Raw genomic sequence first — 26107 nt, 5'->3', positions numbered from 1 at the left:
GCCGCGCTCCCGGCCCCGCGCGCGGGGTTCACTTCCGGTCCCGCGTCTCCCCCCGCCCCCTCCCAGCGGCGGCAGCGAAGGAGTTCGGAAGTTCAAAATGGCCGCCGCGGCCGAGCCCGAGCAGCGACCGCCCGAGTAAGGACCGGCTGGAGGGGGGGAGACTGCTCGCCCTGGAGCTTAGGGGAGGAGGAGGAGGGAGGTGGAGGGAGAAGCGCGGGCGAGGGGACTGGGGAGGCGGGACATAGATACGGGACGGGGACGACCAGAAGCGGCCCGGGTGGAAGTGGTGAGGGAGGAGGAGGAGGAAGGGACTGTGGAGAGGAGGACGGGGGAAGGCGGCCGCGCCGGGGGAGAGGGGTTGCCGTAGGCGCCGCTGGCCCGCGGCGAGGCGGCCCGGCGGGGCCTGGGGCGCTGGATCGGCCCGTGGATTCGGGAGGGCCGCGCGGGGGGAGGGGGAAGGGAAGCGGCGGCGGGCGCGTGTCCCCGGGAGTCCCGCGTGCGCCTTCCCGCCCTGGGGTGCTCCCGCCGCGGGGAACCGGGATTGCCGCCGGCCAGCCGGGATTGCCGCCGCTGCGGGGGACGTGGGACGGAGGGATGCGCATCTTCCGCGTGGCTGCGAGGCCGCTGCTGCCCGCCCGGGCGCGCCGGGCTCGGGCATCCCTGAGGCCGATCCGGGCCGGCGCTCCCGGGAGCCCCACGGCACTCAAAGCGCGCACACCCCCCACACACCCTCCGAGCCGGGCCGGGGGCTCCGGGCCCGCGGGGCTGCCCTGGGGCCGCCGAGCCGCTGCCCGCCCTGCGGCGAACCCTCCTCCTCCCTCCCTCCCTCCTTCCCCCGGGCCCCGGCCGCTCTCGCGGTGTGGAAAGTGCCCGTGCTGGGGGAAGCAGAAAGTGATTTGTTGCCGCCAGCCCCTCCTTCCAGCCCTCGAAATGAGTGGCAAGCGGCGGCTCCCGTTGGGAAACGGAGATGGAGCTGCCGCCTCCCTGCCGGCGCGGGGCTCCCGGGCGTGCGATTTGCAGGCGCCCCGGTTTGTGCCGCGGGGTTTGGGCTTGTCCGCACTCTCCTGAGTGAACACAATCTTCTGGAAATTCTGCGGGGAGTTAACGATCTAATAAGGCTTGCTCTATCGCTCCTCTTTACTGCATTAATATTTTAGCCATATAAACTGCTTTCTGTGTCATTTTCTCCTTAAAAGTTGTGATTTGAGGCTTGATTTTATTGTTTATCCTGGGAGTAGAGAACGGGTGAGGAAAAGCAGTGGGAGTATATGTGAGCCGTGTAAAACACATGCTCATGGAGAATAGCGTTTAGTATTGTAGAAAGTTAAGTGATAAGGTAGAAGCTGATGATAGGGCTCCTGTATGAAGGAAGAGATGGGTGAAATCGCTGCACATCCTTGTGAACTTCCTGTTATTCTTCTCCTTGAATTCAAAAATAGGAAAAAGTAGGGCTATAACAAGTTCATGTCGCAGTTTCTCTCTATTTAAAGCCATTAGCACCTAAGCATGTAGACATGCCTCATCACCTTCTGAAAAGGCTTTTTCATCCTTGTCGTTATATCTCTGAAGCGTTGAGTGGAAGTAAAAGTTTATCCACAGTTTGATGAAATTACTTGAAATAAATGTATTCCCTGTACGTGAAGAAAACTTGAACTGTTTCTTGCACATTAATCAGCCTGATGTTATTGTTGAGCTACAAAGACAGCTGGCAGCTGTATTGGCAGCCTGTAGTGGCCTGAGATGCTGCTGTGGTGATGTGTCTTGTCTGGCACCTTAGCTACCAGCTGGCTTTTCCAGAATTTAGGACGAGGTTATTGCATAACTCCAAAAGAAATACAATAGCAAAATAACTTTCCTAAATATTTTGGTATTGCTTTCTGCTGTTAAGGGAAGGAAGGCTTACCTGGAACAGCTTGAACACATGTAATTTGTATTGTATTTAATATTTTTATAATGTCTTGAAGTACTTTTAATGTGCTAACTGGGGACTGACACAGGATACTGGATCCAACTAAAAGAAATTTTGAAGGGCACATAGTTCTCTTAAAATTCTTCTTGTTACATTTCCCTACTTATGTCACAGATAGTCTTGCTCAGGATGGCTAATCCAAGTTGAAGAAGTTTTGCATTTAATGCTGCTTCTTTTAAAACTTTTTATATTGCCAAGTGCAAGATTAAATAAGCTCTTTTTAAGCCACTTTTTCCTCCTTTGTTCTGATACTCTTATCATAATGGTGTGGAGTGTCAGGGGGTAGCAGTTAAGAAAAACACCTTGCTGTGTGCCTTGAATAAACAGAAGTAGTAGTTTAAACATCAAAGACAAGCAGCATTCTGAGTTAAATCTCTCAATATTTTATTTTGCTCCTTTTGGACATTATTCATTTCATAGCACTAGAGTTCTAAAAAATAATTTTAGCCAATAATTTAGTGTACTTTGCAGAAAAGTCAGCTTTATTTACTAATACAGGAATTTGCCTAACTCGGGCAGGAGAGAGTAAATTTGCACTGCTTGAAGATCCTGTCCTTAATTAAGAAGGCACTAATCAAATTCACAGTGAGATGCTCTCCTTTAGGTCTGGCTTAGAACATCTCCGATACATTTATTGGATCAGATGATTGATTGGTCATATTCTTCAGAAACAACTGACACCAGTAGAGCTGAGAAGATAATTTCCACATTTCTGTGTACATTCACCCCCTGCTCCTGACTGTCATGTTTGGGGGATTTCTTTTCACCTAATGAGGCTTAGTATGCAGCAAAGAGCTACGTTTAAGTTATTAAAGTGGCAACTAGTAAATTTCAAAGCTGTTATTTAGATGGGGTGAGTTTGTAGAGAAATGAACTCTGGCACCTGTGATATTTCAGAAGGCAAATGTCTGTATTAACAGACAGTAACTTAATTGATGTTGTGAAGGAGATCGGGAGGAATTTGCTGAACACTCTAAAAACCCCTATTGCTAAGCCAGTTTCAGTGGCTATGGAAGATAATACAAGGGAATCTGTAACATCAGGACTGAATTTTATATTTTTTAAAGTTACTATTTGGAGAAATGATAGTTAATTGAAAATATTTTTCTTAGAAGAAACACTGTATGTCTTTATTTTAATAACCTGCTGTAGACTTATTTTCAGCAGTTTTGGTCAATGGCATTTTACAGGTGTCAAGATTACCACGTTTTTTTGAAGCTACTAATCTGCTGCATACTGTCAGAAAGCTGCTTGGAAATTAGACTTCCTTAATTTGTCCCATTCCTCAGCAGTGTTACCTGTATTGCATAAGTAATATAAATCTGTAAGAACATTTCTTGAACTTCTAACAGGTGTGTACACTTAGAGAAAAGAATTGCAGCTAAGAGAGTCAGCTCTGGATGAGATTTTGCAAGAAAGTTTCATAAGGTGGTCAGCATCATACCTTGAAATAAATTTTGATCTTTGTAGCCCAACTGTTTTCTTCCACTTGAAAATACTTGTAAAAGCATGGCTTGGGTTAGGCATTGGAGTGGAGCAGAAGGTGACACAGATGATGGTGTAGTACTGACAAATAAATATTCAGCACTGTGTATGCTCTTAACAGATGGGTCAGAATTGAATGTAAAGGTATAAGCATTGATTCCATCCACACTTTTGTCAGTGCATTTGCTGTCTGTTCCTTCTGTACTATTTCCTTGTGCAGCCATAGCTGTCTGTTCCTGAGGAAGTGTATCTGCTCTTATAACTTACTTAAATTACTGGTACATTTTTAATTCTCCAAAGGTAGGTGAATAAATGCCAGTTAGTTTCTGTCATAAAAGGCTGTCTATTTAACATGAGATAAAGGACTACAGTGAGTTTATAGTACTGATCTCTTTGTTTCTTGCAGGGTTGAGGATGCTGAGGCATCGGAGAAAAGTGTGAATGAAGAAAATGGGGAAGTGTCAGAGGCAGACCAACCTCAGAACAAGCACAGCAGACACAAAAAAAAGAAACACAAACACCGAAGTAAACACAAGAAACACAAACATTCTTCAGAAGATGACAAGGACAAAAAACATAAACACAGACACAAACATAAGAAACATAAATGGAAAGAGGTGGCTGATGCCTCTGACAAAGAAGATGGACCAGCTAAAAGAACTAAAATTGATTTTTTGGCTCCTCTGGAAGACTTAGAGAAACAAAGAGCATTGCTGAAAGCTGAACTTGAAAATGAATTAATGGAAGGAAAAGTCCAGTCTGGGATGGGATTAATATTACAAGGTTATGAGTCAGGATCTGAAGAAGAGGGGGAGATTAATGAAAAAGCACGAAATGGAACAAGACCTACAGCAAAGTCAAATACTAAGGGGAAATTAGAACCTGTGGACAATAAAACTAGTTCCAAGAAATCAAGTAAGAGTGAATCAAAAGAAAGGACTAGGCACAGATCTGACAAAAAGAAATCCAAGGCAGGAGTTGATGGAGTAAAAGAGAAGACTACTAGAAGCAAGTCAAAAGAAAGGAGGAAATCCAAAAGTCCTTATAAGAGGAGTAAGTCTCAAGATCAGACAAGGAAATCTAGGTCTCCAATACTTAAGAGGAGATCTCAGGAGAAAAACAGAAAGTCTAAGTCTCCTCCAGAGGATAGAAATAAGGCTGATGATAAAAGTAAATCAAGAGACCGCAGAAAGTCTCCAGTTGTAAATGAAAGCAAAAGCAGAGATCGTGGTAGAAAATCTAAATCTCCAGCAGAACTAAGAAGCAAATCCAAAGATAGAAGATCACGGTCCAAAGATAGAAAACCTAGGAGATCAGAGACTGACAAAGAAAAAAAGCCAATTAAATCTCCTTCTAAAGATGCTTCTTCAGGGAAAGAAAACAGGTCCCCTAGACGGCCTGGCCGCAGCCCAAAGGGGAGAAGCTTGTCTCCCAAGCAGCGTGAGAAGTCCAGAAGGAGCAGATCCCCTCTCTTCAACGACCGGAGATCGAAACAGAGCAGGTCCCCCTCTCGCACCCGCTCTCCCGTTAGGAGGGTGAGGAGCAGATCTGCAGAAAGAAAAAGGAGAGAATCAGAAAGGAGGCGTCTTTCTTCTCCCAGGTAACTTAAAGTGTCATGAGCCGCCGCAAAAGTGTGTTAGGGGATGAACTATCTTCTAGTTTGGAGTTTATCTCCTCATTTTGTTCAGAAAATAGGTATTAAAAAAGGTACTCCGATAGTACATTATATCATGAGCTTCCTTCGTATGTATTCACGGTTTTTTTTTTAGGACTATTTTTCCCAGCTGTCAGAGGTGCAAATTCATCTTGTGGTTGTTAAAGTGCTAAGTTATTTGTTGCTCACGCTCTTACTGGGAACAAGTTTTGTAACTATTCTTCTTTCTAATCAGAATTTGGCTACTATTTTGATTCTTTGTCAGTAGTTCTGTTGCTTTCTGAAACTTCTGTGGAGTGAGAATCCTCTTCAGTGTTACATATTAGTGTTGGCTGAAAGTGGGTAATTAAACCCTCTTTCCCCTCAAGAAAAGCCCTTGTGATAGTGTCAGTATGTGTGAAAGTAAGCCAATTTTTTTATCAAGATATTTTTCTCAGAGTTGTTTTTTTTCCTTCAAAATACTGTGGATTTGCTAGGGGAATGGTAATGTTGCTTTGTTATTGGACTGCCATATGTAATTATCATATTTTGCATACACTTAAAGGAGGAGGATGGATAACTAATGTATTGGTGTAGTCTTGGCATTTTTTAAAAAAGATTTAGCCTATGAAAGCAGTTACCTTGAAATTTGAATGCCAATAATGCCTGGGTGATGAGTTTCCAAGAAGAGAACAATATGAGTGTACACGTTTTTGGAAGTTAATTCATTGGCTGTAAGAAGTTTAAGAGTTAGAAAAGTTCAGCAGTGGACAATAAATAATTTAAAACTTTGTATCAGGGCGTTTAGTTTCACCCAGGCTGAGAACTAAGAAATATGAATTTTAGAATGAATTGGAACCACAAAGCTTAGAGAATAGGCACCTAAAAATGTGAAAGTTTCAGCCTGAATCACTGTGGTTACTCTGGTTTCGGGTTTGGGGTATCTTTGGGTGCTTTGGAGAGTGGCCCCAGTGATGCTAACCCGATCAAGCGAGAGCTGTAAATGCTCTCAGTTTATCAGGAATGTGTCGGCCCAACCACTCAGTATTTCTGGCATAGTAGTTGACTTTTCCTCTGCAACGTTTTGCATCTTTCAGTTTTCATTTTTCTTGACAGCTTGCATTGCAGCCAGCTTGAATTGCTTGTCTAGACACCTATTTCAAGTGATGCATGTGTCTAGAATTTTGCTGTCAAAGTCATACTTCTGTAACTGCGTGGTGAGCAGCATGTGAGTGGGGGACTACTAAAATATTTTCTGCTGAAGGTGTTTGCAGATCAGCAGGAATAATCTTTCCTTGTAAGACATCTAAATTAATTCCACCTGTGTTCGAGGTTTAACTACTTGTAATTACTCAAACTGCCAGAGAATTTCAGGAGCATTAATGAACGGTTTTAACAAAAACAAAAATCCTTGTAATTTCATTTTTCAAGTTTGTTTCCAGTATTCTAATCTTGTAAGACACTTCTCAGATCTTTGACTGAAGTTACTCATTATGTGATGTTACTATGAATTTTTAATCATCTTCCACTTTTTATCTCACCCTTGTGATCTCTGAACTAATTTATTTTTTGTGACAGATATTGTGATTAGATTTTGGCAGTACAATGGCTCTGTTAGGAAGCCTGGAACTCTTCATCCTGTGCCTTTTTATGTAATATTGTTCACAGGAACATAATATCAATTAATTGGGCTAAAGGTATTGGCCTGCTCCAGCATTTGAGTGCAGTAATTCCTTGTAGAAACTGCCAGTACTCTGCATACGCATAAATTTTCCTTTTGCCTCACTGTTTACTATTTTGCATCAGTTCTGTATGTCTGATCATTGTCTCTAGTTAAGGTAATTGAAATGGATGTAGCAGTCTCAAAACAAATGAAAAAAAGTCACAGAATGAGTGGAATTAGTCTTTCAGACCTAAGATATTTTGTTCATTGATGAGATATAACACCTGTTATTCCAAGTTGTTCCAACTTAATTAAAAGAAAAAAGAGGGGGGAAAAAATAGAGTAGCAACATTTCCTTTGAAATAGGGTGAAACTATTTTCCGATTGCTAATGCAGCTTTGTAGGAGTAGTTGTTAAATTTATAATTTATATTCTTTCTAGTTTTTAACTGACCTCTTGCTGTCATGCAGTTAAGCTTTATAATCCCATCAAGGATTTTTTTTTTCCTTGAATAATTATGAGAATAATCTGTTTAGGCAAGAATAAAGATGTTTTGAGGAGTGTATATAGTATCAGACTTGAATTATTTTTTAATTTGAGAAGGGATAATTTAGATTTTAATTAAGAATTCTAGTTTTCATCTGCTGTTTTAGAATGTGTGAAATGTTGAAGCCATGCAGTTGTAGTGCCCAAATTGAAACATACATTGTTGTCAGTCCTGTGAAATAGCATGATCCTAAGCCTAAATTTCAATAGCATGGTGGGAAGTTGGTGAAATAATTCTCAAGAATAAGAGTCTGGGGTTTATATTGTTTCAGTACTGTGTCTGGTAAATGTGAAAACGGGCCACTATTTATGTAAGAGCTAAAAACAAGCTTTGTTTTAAAACCTCTCTTAGCTTGTTGGTAGTAATTAATGAGCTGTTTCCAGACTTGTCCTGAGCTAGAGCTCTGCATGGGCACACACTTCCCAGGGTGGGGAGAGACACACAGGAAAGGCAGCCAGCTCTGCTGGCTACTTATCCATCCCTCCCTCAGAAGCCCATCTGGTGGTCCCTCACCTGCAGTAAAATTTTCAAGTGAGTTTTTAGAAGGAATAATTTATTTTTTTCAGCTTGCTCCTGATTTTTACTACCACTCTCTTCCTCTGTTTTAAGAACACGGACCAGGGATGACATTTTGTCCAGGCGTGAAAGATCCAAGGATGTCAGCCCACCCAGCAGATGGTCCCCATCCAGGAGAAGATCTCGGTCCCCCATTAGGAGGAGGTCTCGAACGCCCCTTCGGCGCAGCCGATCTCCCAGGAGGCGGAGCAGATCTCCTCGGAGGAGGTAAGGACACCCTGAGATGTTAAGTGTATTTTGTAAGATATTACAGGAGGAATAAGGATTGCCATCATATGTGTAAAGAGACCATGTTTGGGGTTTTTTTGTCCATATTAATATGTGCTAGCACAGTTAAATTCATTTTGTCCTCCATTAATGAAATTGTTTCGTTGCTTGGAATCATTTCATGTCTTACTTTTCTGGAAGGATTTTCCTTCTTTTCTTAAAAACAATCCCCCAGACCAAAATCCAAATCTCTTGTTTTTATCAAACAGGGATAGAGGCCGGAGAAGTAGATCTCGCCTTCGGAGGAGGTCCAGGTCACGTGGTGGCCATAGACGTCGGAGCAGAAGCAAAGTTAAAGAAGACAAATTTAAAGGTAGTCTTTCTGAGGGCATGAAAGTTGAACAGGAGTCTTCATCTGATGAAAAGTAAGACTATATTTCTGACTTACACTGATTATTTATAATCTGCAGTTCCGTTGATACCAAAAATGAACTAACATTTATCTTGATGCTGTAGGTTTGAGTTGTCACCTAAAACCATAATTATGTCTTTGTACTTGCAGTCTTGTCCAATTACTGTTGTGAGAATCTGAAAAACTTAGGAATATGCAAAAACTACCAAAACCTGTTGGCTAGTGGGCAGACCTGTGGGGAGGATGTATCATTAGGTTTTTAGGATCCTAAACCTGATCAGGATCTTTTGAAAACTTTTGGCCTGCTTGCTAAAGCTTACTGCTTGAGGAAAAGCTTTAATAGCTGAAAGGATTAACTGCTATCTGCAAGTTGTGTTTATATTTCCTAAACCTCTGCCTATTTAATTGTGTAAGAGTATGCATTCTTAATGAAATTATTAAGGAAAAATGCTGCAGTGAAAAGGAACAAGGATTTTTTGTTTGTTGTGTTTTAGAAGAGGGTTGTTAATTGTTTACAATTAAAAATAGAATGTAGAAAGTCTCAGTGAGATACCAAGAGATAAGTTTTCTTTGTAAGGAAATGTAAATATATGCAGTGGGATATGCTGCATAGCTTTCTGAGTCATTTGAACAGCTATTGTTTAATATATTCTGTGCTTTATATGCCAAGCAAGTGCACTTGGTAAAATTCAATAGATAATTATATGTTTATGAAGTCATATTAAAAAAATGATATTTTTGTAGTCTTGAAGACTTTGATTTGGAAGAAGAGGATGAAGAAGCAGAGATAAGACAAAGGAGATTACAGCGACAAGCAATTGTTCAGGTACATGGTTACAGGAACTGATTCTGTGTTTTTAGCGTAAAATGTCAGAGTAATGGAAGGCTCTTTGCCTATTGCTGAATTGCAATAATAATGCCTATTGCTGTATTTTTCCAGTTAGTTCATTGTAAATGTTAGTCTCTCTTAAACTCTATGCTTCTATTGTCACAGCATTGCTTTTAAAACTGAAGTGACTCTTCTGTGAGTCATTTTTTGCTACAGTTAAACATTCTCTGATGGTCTTAAGACAAGTTAAAAATGTTCTTCAGTTACCTTTTTCTGTAGGTTTTCTCCGTAGCTGTATCACTGATACAATAACATCAGTGTAACAGTAAGTTGTATATCAATTAACCTAACCTAGTCAGTTTGTTTTAAGTAGAAGTTGTCCTTGTCAATTTCCAAAATTACGTAAAGCCACTGTCATGCTGTCCTCCCTAAAAGTACATGTGAGTTGCATGAGCTTCATACTCCGGTAACAAGGTAACAAATCACAAGTGTAATATGTGATCAAAACCCCTGAAAGAAGCTGTGGCCAGAGGAGGTGTCACTGTACAGTACGAGTCAGCTATCTCTTTTCAAAGGTGGGATTTGGCACACAATTAGAACATAGCAAGCAAAATGCTGTGGTGTATTTATGTAGTATCATGTACAAAATTACTGACTTTGATGTAGTGCTTATTTTAAATAGCCCTAAAAATACTGTTCATGGTTTTATGCAAAGCCCATTGTAAAATCCTTCAGAACTATGATTGAGCCAAACCATATAAATTCTTTTTAAAGACTGGTTACACCTGATGTTGGTGCTGGCTGGAAGCAAATTGCAGAGCTGAATTCCCTAAATGGAAAAACCTCTGCTTGTATGATTGATAGTTCAACCTGGACAGCTGAGTGGTAGCAGCATTTCTTCATCTTGATTTTTACCTTTTGGGATAGGAGGTGAGGTCTGTATAACTTCATAGTACCAAAGGGTGACAAAAATTGGAAAGATGATGTTTGAAGTTTTTTAATGCTTTGGAAATTTTTCAACACAAATAAATAAATAGGATTTATAGTTCACATTAAAAAAACTGAATCTAAAGGCTACTTTTCTGTACCATAACACTAATAAAACTGGGAAATATTCTAGAATGTAGGATATAAAATAGGTAATTTTTCATCAAAGACTGTATTTCAGTGTTTGTGTGCCAGGATCGTTTAGTAATAAATTTGTTCCTGCTCGCATTTTTTTTTGTGCATAACTAAATAGTTAATATTCATTAATAATCTGTTTTTACAGAAATATAAAAACCTAAAGAACACATATTAATATTTCAGTCTTATGGTCTGGACTGTGATGCATTGTGACATTCTGAAAATAATCTGTGTCTTTATAGACATAGGTGATTATGAAAGCAAAGATTAATGTTTCAGCTGAAAGCTCAAACCATTGAAGGGGTGGACATGAAAATGTTTAAATTGTGATAAATTGTAACAAACAGTGAGATTAAAAACTATATTTCTTTTTAGAAATACAAAGGCCAGACAGAAGACAGTAACATATCTGTACCGTCTGAACCGAGCAGCCCTCAGAGCAGTACGCGCAGCCGCTCCAATTCTCCTGACGACATCCTAGAAAGAGTCGCTGCTGATGTTAAGGAGTATGAACGGGAAAATGTGGACACATTTGAGGCATCAGTGAAAGCCAAGCACAACCTCATGACAGTTGAACAGAACAATGGTAAGATTCTGAAATCTCTCTAGTGCTATTTATGAAAGCTCAGACACTTGGCTTAGTTTACTTATGTACTTCCAGACTAGGAAGTAGATTGACTTTTTGGATGGAGTCTGTGCATGTTTTTGCAAATATTATGGTGCTTAAAACATAGCATTAAAATAAGGCTTCCTCATTAAGAAGGATAAAATGAGTGGAATACGTTCTCTGCATTTCTGGTAACTCTTAACACAATTTGTGCATTACATTTGGAAGGGCAGACAAGGATATCTGTCTATATGGTTAAGAATTACCCTTCCAAATTTTTCTTTTCACTCAGACAAGTTGTTTTCTTAGAAGCTTAGTATAGTCCTAGACTTTATTTTGTGAGGGTTGGAAATTAGGCTCCTTTTTTATACCTTTTTTTGGTCAAAGCCACTTTTACAGAAGAATGTAGGTGGGTCTGTAGTAATTTAGAATGATTAAAGCTTTTGAGAGCCATTGCTAGTAAGTCCATTTTAGCAGCATAGCTAATTGCTCAAATGGGTATTTTCTTTCTCTTCCCCCTGTCATGTACTCTGTTGTACAGCCATGTTGAAATGAAATAAGTTTTGATAAAAACCTGCCTTTTGCCAGCTGCAGCAAAAGGAGCATGGTAGATCTCCCAGCACACCCTGTAGTATTGAAAGTGTGCTGCTTTTTTTTTGTCTTTTGAAAGTGGATTACTGTAAATCTTCCAAGTAGTGAGAGGTGTGTGCAGTTGCTGTGTGGTTCTATTTGAGCTAGTTTAAGGTGCTCTGGTTTCTCTCTACAGTTTAATTGCAGTTGCAATGTTTAATGAGGCTGTGGAGCCTGCCCAGCCCCTCTGAGGGAGAATTGCAGTTAGCTTGTATTTCATGTCCTGTGCCACACCTGTCTTTGGGGGCTAAATTCACTGTCTCTATTGGATGCTTCTCTTCAGAGTAATAAAGCTGCATCTTTTTGGGACTGCTGTACTGCTCTGTAGTTTATCCTGGCATTCCCTTGAGCCATATATTTTCAGATTGTTCTCCTGCAACATTAGTGAAAAGAACTGTTATAGAGCTTTCTTTGCATACCACAAGTCTAGGTTTATGATGTCTAATAGACAATGTGTTTTTCCTATTTTGTCAAAGCATGTGCTGCTCTAATTTTGTCTATTAAAGCATATGAAAATTTAAGTCTTAACTACCTAGACATTCTCCCTATGTAAAAAAGATTTTTAAAGTTACATTCACATCTGGGTGGTAGGATTCTGGGTTGGAGGTGGCTGTAACAACAGCTGAAACCAGTGGGTTATCTTCCTCTGTAAGAGTAAATTTTTATTTCTATCCTGACCTCTCATAGGGCCAGAGTAGTAAGTTGCTAAGAAACTAGTCAATAACTCATTGTAGCCTAGTCCAGGTAACTGGAACTAAGGAAAGCTTGAGGAAGTTTCTAGGAGAGTCTGCAGCTCAAAAGAGTGGTATAAACTGCCTCCCCATAAGTGTCAGGTGACAGTTCTGTACCTTGAAACAGTGGTATCAGCATGCTGGATGATTTTTTATGCTGTCAGATTTTAGTCTGGTTATTTGGTGTGGAAGGGGCTTGTGCATCACAGGACCTGAAGCCTCCGAGCTGAATTAATTGTTTATTTTTCTTCACTGCATAGTGAAGGGAGGGTCTCCAGTTTACCATGTTCATGGAGGGCTGCCATAATGTGTGCATGAATGAAATAGTTTGAAGTTTGCTTGCTTTTATTAATGTGTACTTAATTTATATTTCTTTGCTTTTATCTTATCAACCAAGTAAAATATCTTTGGGATTTAAAGATGATTAAAAGGTGAGAAAGGGATTATCTTGCCCATAACAAAACTGTTTCTCTTTAACACAGTAGTAAACATTGTGTTTGACAAAAAGCTGTACACTGGGTCCTTTTTAGCAGGGTTGGAGAAAATGTTTTCCAAACAAAGAATTTCTGGGCTTTACAACTTTGGCTTTTGGTAAAATATCTCATGATTAGCAGAAAAGCCTGAACTTGTGTATTGAAAACATGACTGTATTTTTTTTATGTAGACACATAGTAATTTGATACTTCTTTCTATACATATATATAGATAGTCATTATTTGTAGGGAGCATGTAAGTATGTAGTTTTTACTTTCTGCTATGTTTACTTGAAAGCTATTGCACATAGTTTTTTAAAGAGATATAAATTTTTGAGTTGTTTGAAGAACATAACTAGTCTGAGTTTTATATTCTAGAATGTGAAATGATATTTGCTAGAAACATTAGTAGAGCTACCTGTTTGCCAATGTACTGATCTTAGACTATGTTGTAAAGATACCAAGTGCCAAATTATACTGGCAACAGAATTATCATTTGACATCTTTTTCATGTTGAGTAATCTGAATTTCATTTTAAGGTTCATCTCAGAAGAAGCTGCTAGCTCCCGATATGTTCACAGAATCAGATGATATGTTTGCTGCATACTTTGATGTAGGTAATTCTTGGAGATGAAATGTATGGGGTTTTTTTTCTGCTTGATTTTTGCTAGAGTCACTGTCACTTGAGGGTTGTGAGAACTTTGATTTGAAAAGCATGTGCTGCTAAGTGACTTGTATGTTCTTAATCTTTTGGTCAGCCAAGCAGGCAAAGTGCTTCCTAATTAATATTTCAGTGAAATAAAACCTGCTGAAATTAGTGGCAATTTTATAGAGTTAGCAATTGGGGAATTTACCTGCTGTTTGAATACAATGGCACATGGTAAAAACATGAATCTATTTATAAGTTCAACTTTTTATTATTGTTACCATGTTGCATGTTCTAAATATGAGCTTTTTCCAGAGATTCATGTGTGGTTAATTAAAAAATGTGTAAAGTACTGCAATTGGCTAATGATGCTATGTTGGAGTAATCTGGTGGTTTGTTTGGAGATTTTTTAGCATGAAGAGATACATTTCCTGGTGTTACTTTAACACTTTTTCATTAGCTTTTCTCTAAATATGCTGCAGTGACCCTCAGATATTGGCAGTCCAGTGACTACTTTCGAGACTTTATGTGCCACTCTCTATAAATTCTCTGTGTTGTAGCTGATGCACAACCCTGAGAAATAACTAAAGAACTTTCTTCTTAACTTAAACCAAAATTAACTGGAGAATTGTTTTGGCAGATATAACACAGGCTATGTATAACTCTGGTATCCCTCTGACCTGGAAAAAGATGAATACTTGAAGGGTAGTGTGTGTGTGAGGGTGCATTTTTAAAAGGTCAGAAGTTACAAGTGGGGATTTATATGGCTTGTAAGTGAGCAGCTCCCTCTTCCAGAAGCTATTGTTCAATTGAAGATAAACTTTACTACTCACTGTTTTGAATTTGTGGTTAAAATACTATCCAGTCTGTTAAGAGATGTCAACAGCAGTTGTAGAAGTGTTATGGTAGTATGTGTAATAGTATGAAACAAGTCCAAAATGTGCATTCTGACGTGACTTACATAAATTCCTTGTGAGTATTAATTGAAACTTTGCCCATTTATGTTTAATAATAATAATAATTTTGTTGGTGGATCTCATCCTCTTTCCTTGCATCAGTCTTTAGATACTGGTATGTAAATAACATTGTTTCTCTCTCCTGCAAGATAAGTGTGTTTGTATTGTGGAGAGAGCAGTTTTTCAGTAGGGAAAAAGGGCTTTGGGAAGTAAACATCAAAGAAAAATAGAGAGCACACAAGCAAAGCTGTTACTTTTCTTTTTATTTCAGAGTGCTCGTCTAAGGGCTGCTGGGTTTGGAAAAGACTTCAAAGAAAACCCCAATCTCAGGGATAACTGGACAGATGCAGAAGGCTATTACCGTAAGTTGTGTTAGTCTGTCTGCAAGGACAGGTAGAGTGAGGGTGCTGAGTGAGGCTCAGAGAGTATTGAAATGTTGTTCTAGATGTATCCCAGATCCCTCTCTGAGTGTGTAATGTAATGGATGAAACAAGCATGCAGGTCTTAACCTCAGTTTTGAAAGGACTCCAGACTTAGAGACTTACCCTTTGTTCCCCATAATTTCCACAAAGCTAGGTGATACAAAACATTGTGCACCATGAAATTAAAGGATTTTGCTATTTGCCCTCATATTTTGTAATGATAGAGAGTGGTTCATTTTTCTTGAAAAGGTCCATTATGTTAATCCCTCATAACTTGAACTTGCTTGGTTGTATCCCTCAGGTGTTAATATAGGTGAAGTTCTGGATAAACGTTACAATGTCTATGGTTACACCGGTCAGGGAGTCTTCAGCAACGTGGTGCGAGCCAGGGACATGGCCAGAGCAAACCAAGAAGTAGCAGTGAAAATCATCAGGAACAATGAACTTATGTAAGTAATGGGGCTTTTTGATGGTAATAAAGCATGTGGAACAGTTGGAAGCTTTTCATGGTGTGATTTGAATCTCCCTGTTTCAAGTGAAGTAACAGATCACAGCTGTGATTCCTGCCTTTTCTGCTAATATGAGCCAGACAATGGGAAGCCCTTCAAGACTATGTATCCACACTTCTTTACAGCTATCACAGGAAGAAGGCTATTTGCATTTTTGTCAGGCACTTTCTCATTTGCAAAACTGAAGGAACAGTGATAGCAAGAAACAAGGTTACAGCTAATTATGAGCCCTACGTTTGCGATGGGAGTTGTGAAGTGTAAAAATTTTATTTTGATGGACCAAATCTATTTGGCAGGCTGTGGGTTGGATCCCAGTCAATCATCTGCAACTTAAAAAAAGATCTCCATAGATGTAATTATTTTTGTATGTTTTCTAAACATTTGCATGTATATAAAATACATAGAAAGAGATGGTACTCTCACTGTTGAAGTACAAAAATAAGAGGTCTTTCAGAATGAGTGAACATTAACAAGTAAGATCTCTTAAACTATGTCATTTGAGGACTTGACTTGTCCATAGTACTTGTTTTCACCATCTGCTGCAGTATTTATGCAGTAATTTCTTGTGTCCTCTTCTGTTAATGACAACTTAAATGAAAATCTTTTCCATCTATTTTACCTTGGAAGTTTTAGAAGTTGTCTTACTGTGTGTATAACCGGAATTGTTTTAATTACATGAATAAGTATCCAGAAAAGTTTTAAAGGCAAAAGGGAGGTTGATAAGCTGTTTTAGTTTGGTGAGTTATATAGGTAATAAGCTTGGATGTGTAATTGAATCCATTGTCAGTTCAGTTTAAGTCTTTTAATACTGTTGTATGTGTTGAAGCAGTTTTTTAAACAAGTAAACTTCTCAAGTGGATGATGTTTGAAATTTGTCACGTTACAGGACAAAATCCAGTTTTAGCCTTAGATGCAGCTGAGAATGAGGAAAGAATAATTAGGTTGCAAAGGTACAGTGAACATCCAGGAATTAAATAAACTTACCTAGTGTGTAGTCACTGACAGCAAACCATTGTTGTGATTTTGGTTTTTCAGCTGTGGTACATTAAGTATTGACAAGACACTTCTCATTCCTGGATAATTATAGCCACACAAGTGAATGTTTAGATTTAAAAAGATATTAGAATCTAACTGATTTTGTTTTAGAGTCACATTTCTCTGTTTTCAGGCAAAAAACTGGCCTAAAAGAACTGGAATTTTTAAAGAAGCTCAATGATGCTGATCCTGATGACAAGTTTCATTGTCTACGGTTGTTCAGGCATTTCTACCACAAACAACATCTGTGTCTGGTATTTGAGCCACTCAGGTAAGATGACAAATGTTTGGGGTTCTCTGTAAAAGGTAAAGTACTACTGTATGTTCTTTACCTGTCTGGTTTTGGCTATTGTTGAGATAGCTTGTTGAGTCTTGTGCCAAGATTCAAGAATGCAAGGAACTTTGAAACAAAAAAAAAATTGTCTATGGGCACAAATTCACAGACTACTGGACTATTTCTGATTTATTTTTAGCACTGTTGTGAATTTTCTGCCTGGAAAATATTTGAAACAAGATAATGTACTAAAGATGGTTCATCTCTCTAGTACTGCTGTTAATGATTTATGTCAGTATTTTTATTAGTTTTCATAATTCTTCATTTTAAGTGTTTGTGTTAAGATGCATTCCCAGAGAGATTGAAGAAATGCTGTATATTCTGTAAAGAGTACACATACAGTAACAGCCTTAGGGAGAAAGTTGTTACAGTGATTCTTGCATGCTCACTTTCTGTTCAAGTAATTAAGCTCTTGTGACAGGTTGATTGTAGATATTGTTTTATGATGAGATGTATTAATTGCCTGTTTTATGTTCAGATATATTAATTGCCTTAGTCCCCATTCCTATTTAGAGACATCAGTTGTTCAAATCCTAAGTTTTTTGTGTATGTCATATTTTAAGTTTTGCCATATTTGGGGTGATAATAAGTTATATACTACAACAATGCAAATTTTGTGAGATTACTATCATATTTCATTAATAAGCTGTAGAACAAAATATTCTCTTGTGCTACACTGTCTTGATAACACACTTTTACCTTATTTATGTCCAGTTATGTTTTTGTCCTGGAATGATGGTCTTTTTACCTGCAGCTTAGGTCACCAGAAAAATCTCAGCTTTTATCTTTTGTGTGCTTCCTTTTCATTTATTTCTGGAGAAAATTAGTACAAAGTGTTTACAGTTGTTAAGAAAATTCTGTTTGTGTGCAAATAAATCCTCTCATATAAATATTGGTTAAAGATATAATCTGAATTAAGTAAGTCCAGTGTAGTAAGTAATTACACAGCATAAGACAGATCTGACTGACCAGCCTTTTTATTTCAATTTCTGTAGCTCACATAGTGGAATATTAAATGCTACATTTCTCCAAAATACATAAAGCTAACTGGTTTGTTCAAGTTTGTCATAGAGTTTAGGAGTTTTTCTGTCAAGCTCTTTCCAATTATTTTTTTCCCCCTTTTCCCTTAACAGTATGAATTTACGAGAGGTGTTGAAGAAGTACGGGAAAGATGTTGGACTGCACATTAAAGCTGTGCGTTCCTACAGCCAGCAATTGTTCCTGGCTTTAAAACTTCTTAAAAGATGCAATATCCTACATGCAGATATTAAACCAGATAATATTTTGGTAAGTAGCAAATAATTAAAACTTTTTTTGCATAGTCTGTAGCATAAAATGAAGTATTTGAAATTCATATAGTTCTGTTAATTTAGATGAAGTCAAATTTACTGACAATGTTAAGGGTCCACACTTCGATATAAAATGATACTGTGGTATAAATAGTAAGAAAGGAATACAACACAGCATCTAATTAAAATCTTGTTCAAACAATCATTAATCTCCTTCTGTCTTTATAGAAAGCAAACTTTCCAAAGCAGGACATTGCCTCACAGGAGAACTATTTCAAAATTTCCCTTCAAATTTTCCCATCAATAGTTGAGAGATGTTCTTGCTTTCTGCAAAATGGAAGCAGATTGTTTGAGTCTGAAATGGAGATTTTGTTGATGTGAGTGAGATGATGGGGAAAGGTCTTTAATGTCTCTTTTCTGGTAGGGCATGAGAGCTACATCAGAGGAATCCAGTGGTTTCCTTTGGTTTTTCTTTGGACATCATCCCTGTAACAAACTCAGATTTTTAATTTATCTAAAATGTTTTCTTATTACGATCTCAGCAGTAAAATCTATGTAAGCATGAGATGTGAATAATACACTGTTTTATAAGTGGTACTCTGGGTTCTGGAGTTGCAAGTCTAAATCGATAAAATTTCAATACCTGGAATGAAATCTGGGTCCAGCAAGGATGTTTTGTACATCCTTGAAAGTACATGAAACTGACCTTTTTTTTTTGTATTTTGTAGGATCTGAAGACATTAACTCTCACTTTCATTTTGAGCAAGTTTTATAATTTTCTTAGAATATAGAGAGGAAGGACCTTCCAGTTTAAAGCCTGAAAGTTTTTCCTGTCTCTGACTTCAATGTGTTGTCACTTTTACAGTTCTGTTATCAATTCTGTCCACAAATAGTGCTAATGGATATTTATGTTTAACTTGCAGGTGAACGAGTCTAAAACGATACTAAAGCTTTGTGATTTTGGCTCAGCTTCACATGTTGCAGATAACGACATCACACCTTATCTAGTTAGTAGATTTTATCGAGCTCCAGAAATCAGTAAGTGCATTTTGGATTAGCTACATCTATCACTTGCCAGCAAGTGCCAGTATTGGCAGATGAAAATTTGACTTGAATTTATTCTCTAGTCTTAGCAAAACATGACTCTGAGAATACAATGGCTGTCAAAAATTCAGACTTTGAAGGCACGTTCGTGTGACTCTTGATGTATGTTGGTGATCAGCTCAGTGAGAAGTCATTCTGATGGGTTATAGCTATGTTTCAATTTAGAGGTATTGTTCTGACTTCTTGGATTTTGCTAATTTAAAGCTGATCAGTTTAGGTGTTAGGTAAAAGTTTCCCTTCCTGAAATAAGGGTACTTCAAAAGCTAAAATGTTTATGTCCTTCTTTTATGGTAGCTTTTTATTCCCAAGAAGAGCAGCACCAATATAGTTCAAAAATCAGAATTTTTTCATCTATCTGCTTTTGTGATATTATATCAAAGTCTACCTGTATGGAATTAACTGGAATTCCTCTGTTTCAGTTATAGGAAAAATCTATGACTATGGTATAGATATGTGGTCTGTAGGCTGCACATTATATGAGCTTTATACAGGAAAAATACTGTTTCCTGGCAAAACCAATAATCATATGTTGAAACTTGCCATGGATCTCAAAGGAAAGATGCCAAACAAGGTAAGAAAAATAAGTACTTAATATATGAAACTGCTCTAATGTACAGTAGAACATACAGTCTTTGTTCTGGAATTCTGTTTCTTATCATACATATTTTTTCTTAACAGTAAATGCTAGACTTTGCTCTGACTGTAATTTATACTGATTTAAAATCTTATGAAGTGAAAGTATACAGATTCTTTTTCATAGACTAAGTATAAAGTGAAAACAGAAACCTTCTAAGCACTGACCTGAAAAACCTGCGTAAGTCAATGAAAGATACTGTGTCCTTTTTCAAAGGGTTTGAACTGTATCTTTGTATTCAATCTCAACACCTCTTCCTGTCCTTTGGTATTTTTTTAAATTAGTATTAAATTACTTATGTTAGCAAATTAATAGACATTGATGTTAATTGTGAAATGTGTAAGACACAGAGAACTTGGCTGAAACTCTTGCCTCTTCCTCATTTTCCAGATGATTCGAAAAGGTGTGTTCAAAGATCAGCACTTTGATCAAAATCTCAACTTTATGTATATAGAAGTAGATAAAGTGACAGAAAGGGTAAGTCTAAGTCCTCCATGTGTTGACTAACCCATCACTTTTTCCAAGCTTTCCTACTACATGGTCTTTCAAATGTACCTTGACTTCCTAATTAAAAACAAGATTTTATAAGCTGTTAGAAAGTCCTTTTGCAGCAGTATGGACAGATTACATACTTATAAAATGGCCAAATAATTTTTTTTTCCCTAGGATGTAGGAACACAATTAAGAAAACTAAATTGAATCTGGTAGATATACAGGGTATCTCCATATAATCTGTCCTTAAATTACTAATAAAAGAAATTCTGTCTTTATTTTGTAGAAGGACATTTTGTATGATATGGTTATATTGTATGAAGTCACTATTAATTTTGGTATATCATTTTGACATATTATATCTAAGAATCATAAAATAGTGGTCAGATATGGGAACTTTCCATGTTCTGAGTTATGGGATGTTAGGTTCATGTGTGAACCTGTTTTTGTGGCCTCCCCCTCCACAGTGTTTTTTCCACTCTTTTCTCTGCACATGACGATTTTGTGAGGCCATGTGGGGGCAGGGTGTTGCTGCTCGGTTACAAGACAAGCCTGCTGAAAAGCTGCTGCTGAAGCTCTGTAGAAGGGATGGATAAGGGGTTTGTGCGTTACTTCTGTTCTACAAGGCTACCATTTCTATGTTTGTAGGAGAAGGTAACTGTTATGAGCACCATTAATCCAACCAAGGACCTATTAGCAGACTTGATTGGGTGCCAACGACTCCCTGAAGACCAGCGTAAAAAAGTGCACCAGCTGAAGGACTTGTTGGACCAGATTCTAATGCTAGACCCAGCTAAACGGATTAGCATCAACCAGGCTCTGCAGCACGCCTTCATCCAGGAGAAAATTTAAACCAGATGAAGAAGTTCAAAGGGTTTGATTAATTAAGATACAAAGACTGAAGAAATTTCACAGCAGTTATTAATGTATATAAACATAAATATTTCCCCTGCAAAGTTGAGGAAGAAATGATACATTTGAATTAACATCAAGGCCGATATTTCTTTTAGAAATGTTAGAGTAATTCTGTTTCGTGTCTTATGTGAAAATTTTCACTGTAGAACTGTTTTAATTGCCAAGACTGCACAAAAGTACAATGCTAATGTATATGGTTGCAGTTCGTATATATTATAAAAAGAAAAAAGCATCTGTTATAAAAAAAAGAAAGAAAAAAAAAAAAAGAGAGCAGTAATACTGGGTGGTTGATTTGTTTTTAGCAGACTTGGCTTCATTTTTGTCTTTACAAAATGGCCAGCATAAATGCTGTTTATATTCACATTTTCCTAGGTGTGTGTGTGCAGGCCACAGCAGCATGCCCTTGGTGTAGTCAGTGCCGAAGGGGGTCTGTTCCTTCTTGAGCCTGCCCGCAGGGATGGTCTCCTCTTTTAAAGCAGGTTGTGTACAACTTTCAGTACACTGAAGGTAAGCTAACCCATCAACATCACCGGTGTTTAAGCTGTTATTTTACTGGAACAACTGACAAATGAGAGACAATAGCATTGTGGCAGAATTCCCTGCATGTTTGAGAAATGATCTTGTTTTATTTTCTGGCATTGCAACCGTGGCATAGTTACAACTTCTGTTCTGTTCATCACATTTAAAACTGGGAGAGAGCGCACTTGATGGATAGAGCGCCTTCAGTGTACTGTTTCTTATTACTTTAGTTTTTTTAATCAACTTGCTATAGACTTTGTATACATTTTGTTAAATACAGTTCACTATGACATAGAACCAATACTTACAGAAGAGTTTTCATTTAGTAATTACATATGTTGGGATCTCATTCGAAAGACCTTATATCTAAAGGATAGATAGACAACATAATTTTTAACTATTTGTATGTCATTTTGAAAGTGTACTGCTTTATGCTAAAAGTGTTTCATTTGTTCATTGTTTTCATTATTTGTGATCATGTTGTCTTTCAATACAGGCATAAACCTTCCACTCTTGAACAAAGCAGCTGCTTTTTAAAAGCGGTAATTGCTTCTTTACCTTTTATTTCTTTTGTAAATGAAGCTTTTCTTTAAGAAATGTGACTTTAAAGTGTTGTCTCTTGCATAAAACAGTTGACACTTACTTATTGTAAAGTGAAGATTGTTCTGCTGCATGTAAAGTGGACCATGCAGATTTCTGTATGTTTTCAGTATGCATCATTAGATAATAAAGTCTTTTGTGAACAAGGCATTTGTAGCCATTTTTAAAAGAATCTGTCTTCAGTGATGGTAAATCAGGTAATTTTAAGACCCGCCCCTGCATTTCCTATTAATCATTTAATTAAAGGGATTATTAAATGTTATGATCTTTGGGAGAACTGTAGGCTATATTAATTGGATATATACTTATCACTGCTTAAAAACAAAGCAAAAAAACCCTACAGATACTGTCTGTCTGCTTTCATTGTAATGAAATTATTCCTGTAGGACATGGGATTAAATTCAGGCTTTAACTAATGTTTGTGCTGTTTTTCTCACTTTTCCTTTTTGATGGTGCTGAAAGAGAAAAAAGGAAAGCGAGTCACAGGCCACTCAACGCCTACTCCATGGGTCTGATTTGCTGAGACACCAACTTCACCTTCCTAACAAGGTTATTTCTGACAGCATGTGTAGATAAACATTTAGCAACAAGTTAAAAGAGCTTGAGACAATTGAGTTGGTTATACAGGGTGAGGAAAACAGAAACAACCTTTGCAGGTCCATACTGCTGTTTTAATGTTCTCTTTGACAATGTTTAAAAGTTCATCTTTTCATTTTTTTATTAATATATTCTGACAGGCTGTGAAAACCCCACTGGTTTCACGTACTTTATAATACTTTGAACTAAGAAGGATTTTTGTATCCATCTAGGTACATAATGGCAACAGTCATGCACTCTTAGTGCACTCAAGAATGAGGAAAAATGCCACAAAGCAGGTCATTCTGCTGGTGGGGAATACCCCACCAAGGAGGTGTAATGAACTAACTACGAAAACAAGCAGGAGATGGGTGATTTTGTATACCTATTTGGAACCTTCAACCTGTCTCTTCTCAATTTATATTGTAAAATCCCTAATAGAAACCAATCTCTCCCTATTTCTACATATTGAGGTATCTTTTCCATACAGGAAATGAAAGAAGTTAGCTTTCATGTTTAGCGAAACACTAGTTGCTTGCTAGTTAAATACAGCAACTGTAACTTTCACTTTTATGACAGAGGCAGCACTTCTGAGGGCACTTTTACACAGATGTAGTAATAGCTTATTCTTTCTGTTGCTTTGTACTTTATTAAAATAGGAATGTGAAACAATGAAATGAGTTGGTGATACAGAAACAAAGCAGTAGAAAAGATGCCCCTTAATGCCTACAGAATTGTTTTAAGCTGCTCTGGAGAAGCATAAAGTTGCTCGTTTACTTGTTCTTTGTGTTGTAGGTGCAGCTCAAAAGAAGATGAAGGCTACCAGAAGACATGAACAAAGGTTTCTGTCCTATAAAAGATATGAAAAATACTCTTCATCTAGTTCTGTCTTAATCTTTTAGTTTCCAGCATTTCAATTTAGAATTGATTAATACTGCTGCATTACTGATAATTCCTGAAACATACTTGCTGTATTAAAATTTGTTACATAGATTGTTTTGTTTCTGGTTGAAGAGATTTTTTTTTATTGCAATTAAATGCAGGTAAACTAGCACTACTGTTTAAATGTAGTTTTATTAAAATGATAGAATGAGCAGTACAAACTCTATTATATTTAGGAAAAAAAATAGGCCATTATATTTGGTTAATGTAAATGTGTTAACCAGAAAACATTTAAGCAGGTGATGTGCTTTTTTCTTCAACTTCAGTAGTTTTATTATTTATTTCAATTCTGTCAAACTTAATTATCCACACAGAGAATAGCTGGCAGGGATTATTTAGAAAAAAAAGTGGATTTCAGTCCCCCATCCAGCTGATACTTCTTGTTGACAACAGTAGAAAACTTTAGTTCTGGCTTCAAACACCTCTGGGCTTGAGGATCTTTTGACACAGTTAAGGCCCCTCTCCAGTTTTGGGCAGTGCCTGTCCCTGTAGCCTGAGGTCTCTGAGTAGCTGTGGCTGCCCCTACAGGCAGCTGAATTCATGGATGTGGCTGGGTGCAAACAGAACAGCTGTGCAACTGAGGTGAACAATTTCTCAGCTTATCTAATAGGGAGGATAACTTATCTTTTCCTCCTGAGCACAAATTTATAATTTATGTCTTTGCTAGAGGTCCTACCTCTAGAAGGTTTGGCTAAATCTACTGTGCTGATTTCTGTTTCCTTCTCCCTCATGGTGACAAGGAGCTTCACATTTAACAGACTCAGTTTTCCAAGCCTTCCAAAAAACCCAAGATTCCAGCCCTGTGGAGTTAGAATATGTTTTTATTACCTTGGTGTATACTATTTAGCTTAAAAATTAATTACTGTTTCAAGAGCTTTTAATAAAGATAATGATTCCTTTAAAACCTTTTTAATAATACTTTATCTCCATACATAGGGTAAGTGGCACTAAACATCTGAAGAACCTTTATGTGTATATTGACCCCCATACAGAAGGCAGACCAGACTGTGATACTGCTGGAGATAGAGGGATCTTCTACAGCATGTGTAAAATTGTAATGTGGGTGGAGGATGTTGAGAAGTGACAATTGCTTGAAATTAATAAACTATGCTTGAAACTTGCCTTCATCCTGTCTTCTGTTCTGCCTCCATATTCTGCTGCAAAGCTGTGAAATATATTAACAACTTTTAAATGCACTAGAAATTAAGTGTAGTTCTTTGAATGGGGTTGCTCCTTAGGTATCAGAGGCATTGGGAAAAGTCTTCCTGAACATGTAAAATGGAGCTTTTGTTAGGTTGCCTCTCCCATAGCTTTGGAAGCCCCTCAGCACCAAAGATTTAATGTGAATTCACTTTTATTTTTACTGTGTCTTTTTTTATCTTTTATAGCAAGGTGTTAACCTGTATTGAGTCAGGGGCTGAAAGAATTGGATTGTGTTGCAGTGAAGGGAAGCCATATATACTTACAAATTAATCTTTTTAAGGGAAAAAATAGGTGGGGAGTAGCAGCATGGTGAAGTGAGAGGGAATGTGTGTTTTCATTTATTAACTTGTAAATTATGTATCACATTATTAGTTTAAGTATGTTTGTGTGTGGGTACAGAAGTGAGACTTAGCATGTGTGTTCTACACTTGTGTCTTAGTTTTGTTAATTTAAGTATGTAGATAATTAAAATTTAATTTTAACTTGTGACAATACTTACTCTAAATGTAAAACCTTGGCATTCCTTCCATCATACATCTATTGAATTCTTCAGTGTTAATTATTTCCTCATAAACATCCATTTTGATGGTTGTGGCCTAGGTATTTCTATAAAGTAGGTATGAGGTAATTATTTACAAAATAATGAAAACCCACAAACATTTACAAAGATTCAGTGATTGGCTTAAGTTGCTGAGGAATAATTTTAAGCTTTTTATGGGAAGGGATAAATGAATAGGCTGTATCTGACTAAACCGTTGATGGTTTAGTCTCAGAAGTGACTTTTTAAGTGAGAGTGCAACAAAAGAAACTAGACGGGGTCCCTGAGGATACCTGAAGTACACCCAGCCTGAAAAAAGGGACTGATAGTAGCAAGACTAATTAGCAAAGGAAGGAGTTGATAACAAAAGTTACTGGGCACAAGAAGGCAGAGAAGAAACTACTCATGATTGCCAGTAAGTGTTAAAACCCTAATTCTGTATTGTTAGAGGAAATGGAGCTTTTCACAGACTCTTAGTGAAACTGACATGTTCAAGGCTTTGAGAG

The 26107-nt window shown here is 37.8% G+C and overlaps 1 protein-coding gene across 2 annotated transcripts; it reads left to right on the top strand.

Moving 5' to 3' along the window:
• The first annotated feature begins 47 nt into the window (after positions 1 to 47).
• On the top strand, positions 48 to 22490 carry PRPF4B (pre-mRNA processing factor 4B). 2 transcript variants are annotated; one of them, XR_009115227.1, is made up of 16 exons: positions 48 to 135; positions 3861 to 5054; positions 7907 to 8080; positions 8350 to 8505; positions 9237 to 9318; positions 10822 to 11032; positions 13427 to 13500; positions 14761 to 14851; positions 15213 to 15360; positions 16589 to 16726; positions 17923 to 18076; positions 19002 to 19116; positions 19602 to 19753; positions 20207 to 20293; positions 20957 to 21730; positions 22239 to 22490. XR_009115227.1 is itself a non-coding variant. In XM_058033857.1 (15 exons), exons 1-15 carry the CDS (start codon positions 98 to 100, stop codon positions 21158 to 21160), a joined length of 3018 nt encoding a protein of 1005 aa, XP_057889840.1. In that variant the 5' UTR covers positions 48 to 97; the 3' UTR covers positions 21161 to 22490. The 2 variants fall into 2 exon arrangements, 1 of the variants encoding a protein (XP_057889840.1); XM_058033857.1 differs by having other exon boundaries at positions 20957 to 22490.
• The last annotated feature ends 3617 nt before the right edge of the window (positions 22491 to 26107 follow it).

The sequence above is a fragment of the Melospiza georgiana genome, chromosome 1 (assembly GCF_028018845.1).
Source record: "Melospiza georgiana isolate bMelGeo1 chromosome 1, bMelGeo1.pri, whole genome shotgun sequence".
In the NCBI taxonomy this organism is placed as follows: Eukaryota; Metazoa; Chordata; class Aves; order Passeriformes; family Passerellidae; genus Melospiza; species Melospiza georgiana.
This window is presented reverse-complemented; position numbering and strand designations above follow the sequence as displayed.

Bases quoted from the DNA above. Each gene is read 5' to 3' on its own strand.
- PRPF4B (XM_058033857.1), top strand. From the start codon at position 98: ATGGCCGCCGCGGCCGAGCCCGAGCAGCGACCGCCCGA. The intron at 8,506-9,236 runs GTAAGACTATAT...ATATTTTTGTAG, and splicing joins GAGTCTTCATCTGATGAAAA to TCTTGAAGACTTTGATTTGG. The intron at 13,501-14,760 runs GTAGGTAATTCT...TTTTTATTTCAG, and splicing joins TGTTTGCTGCATACTTTGAT to AGTGCTCGTCTAAGGGCTGC.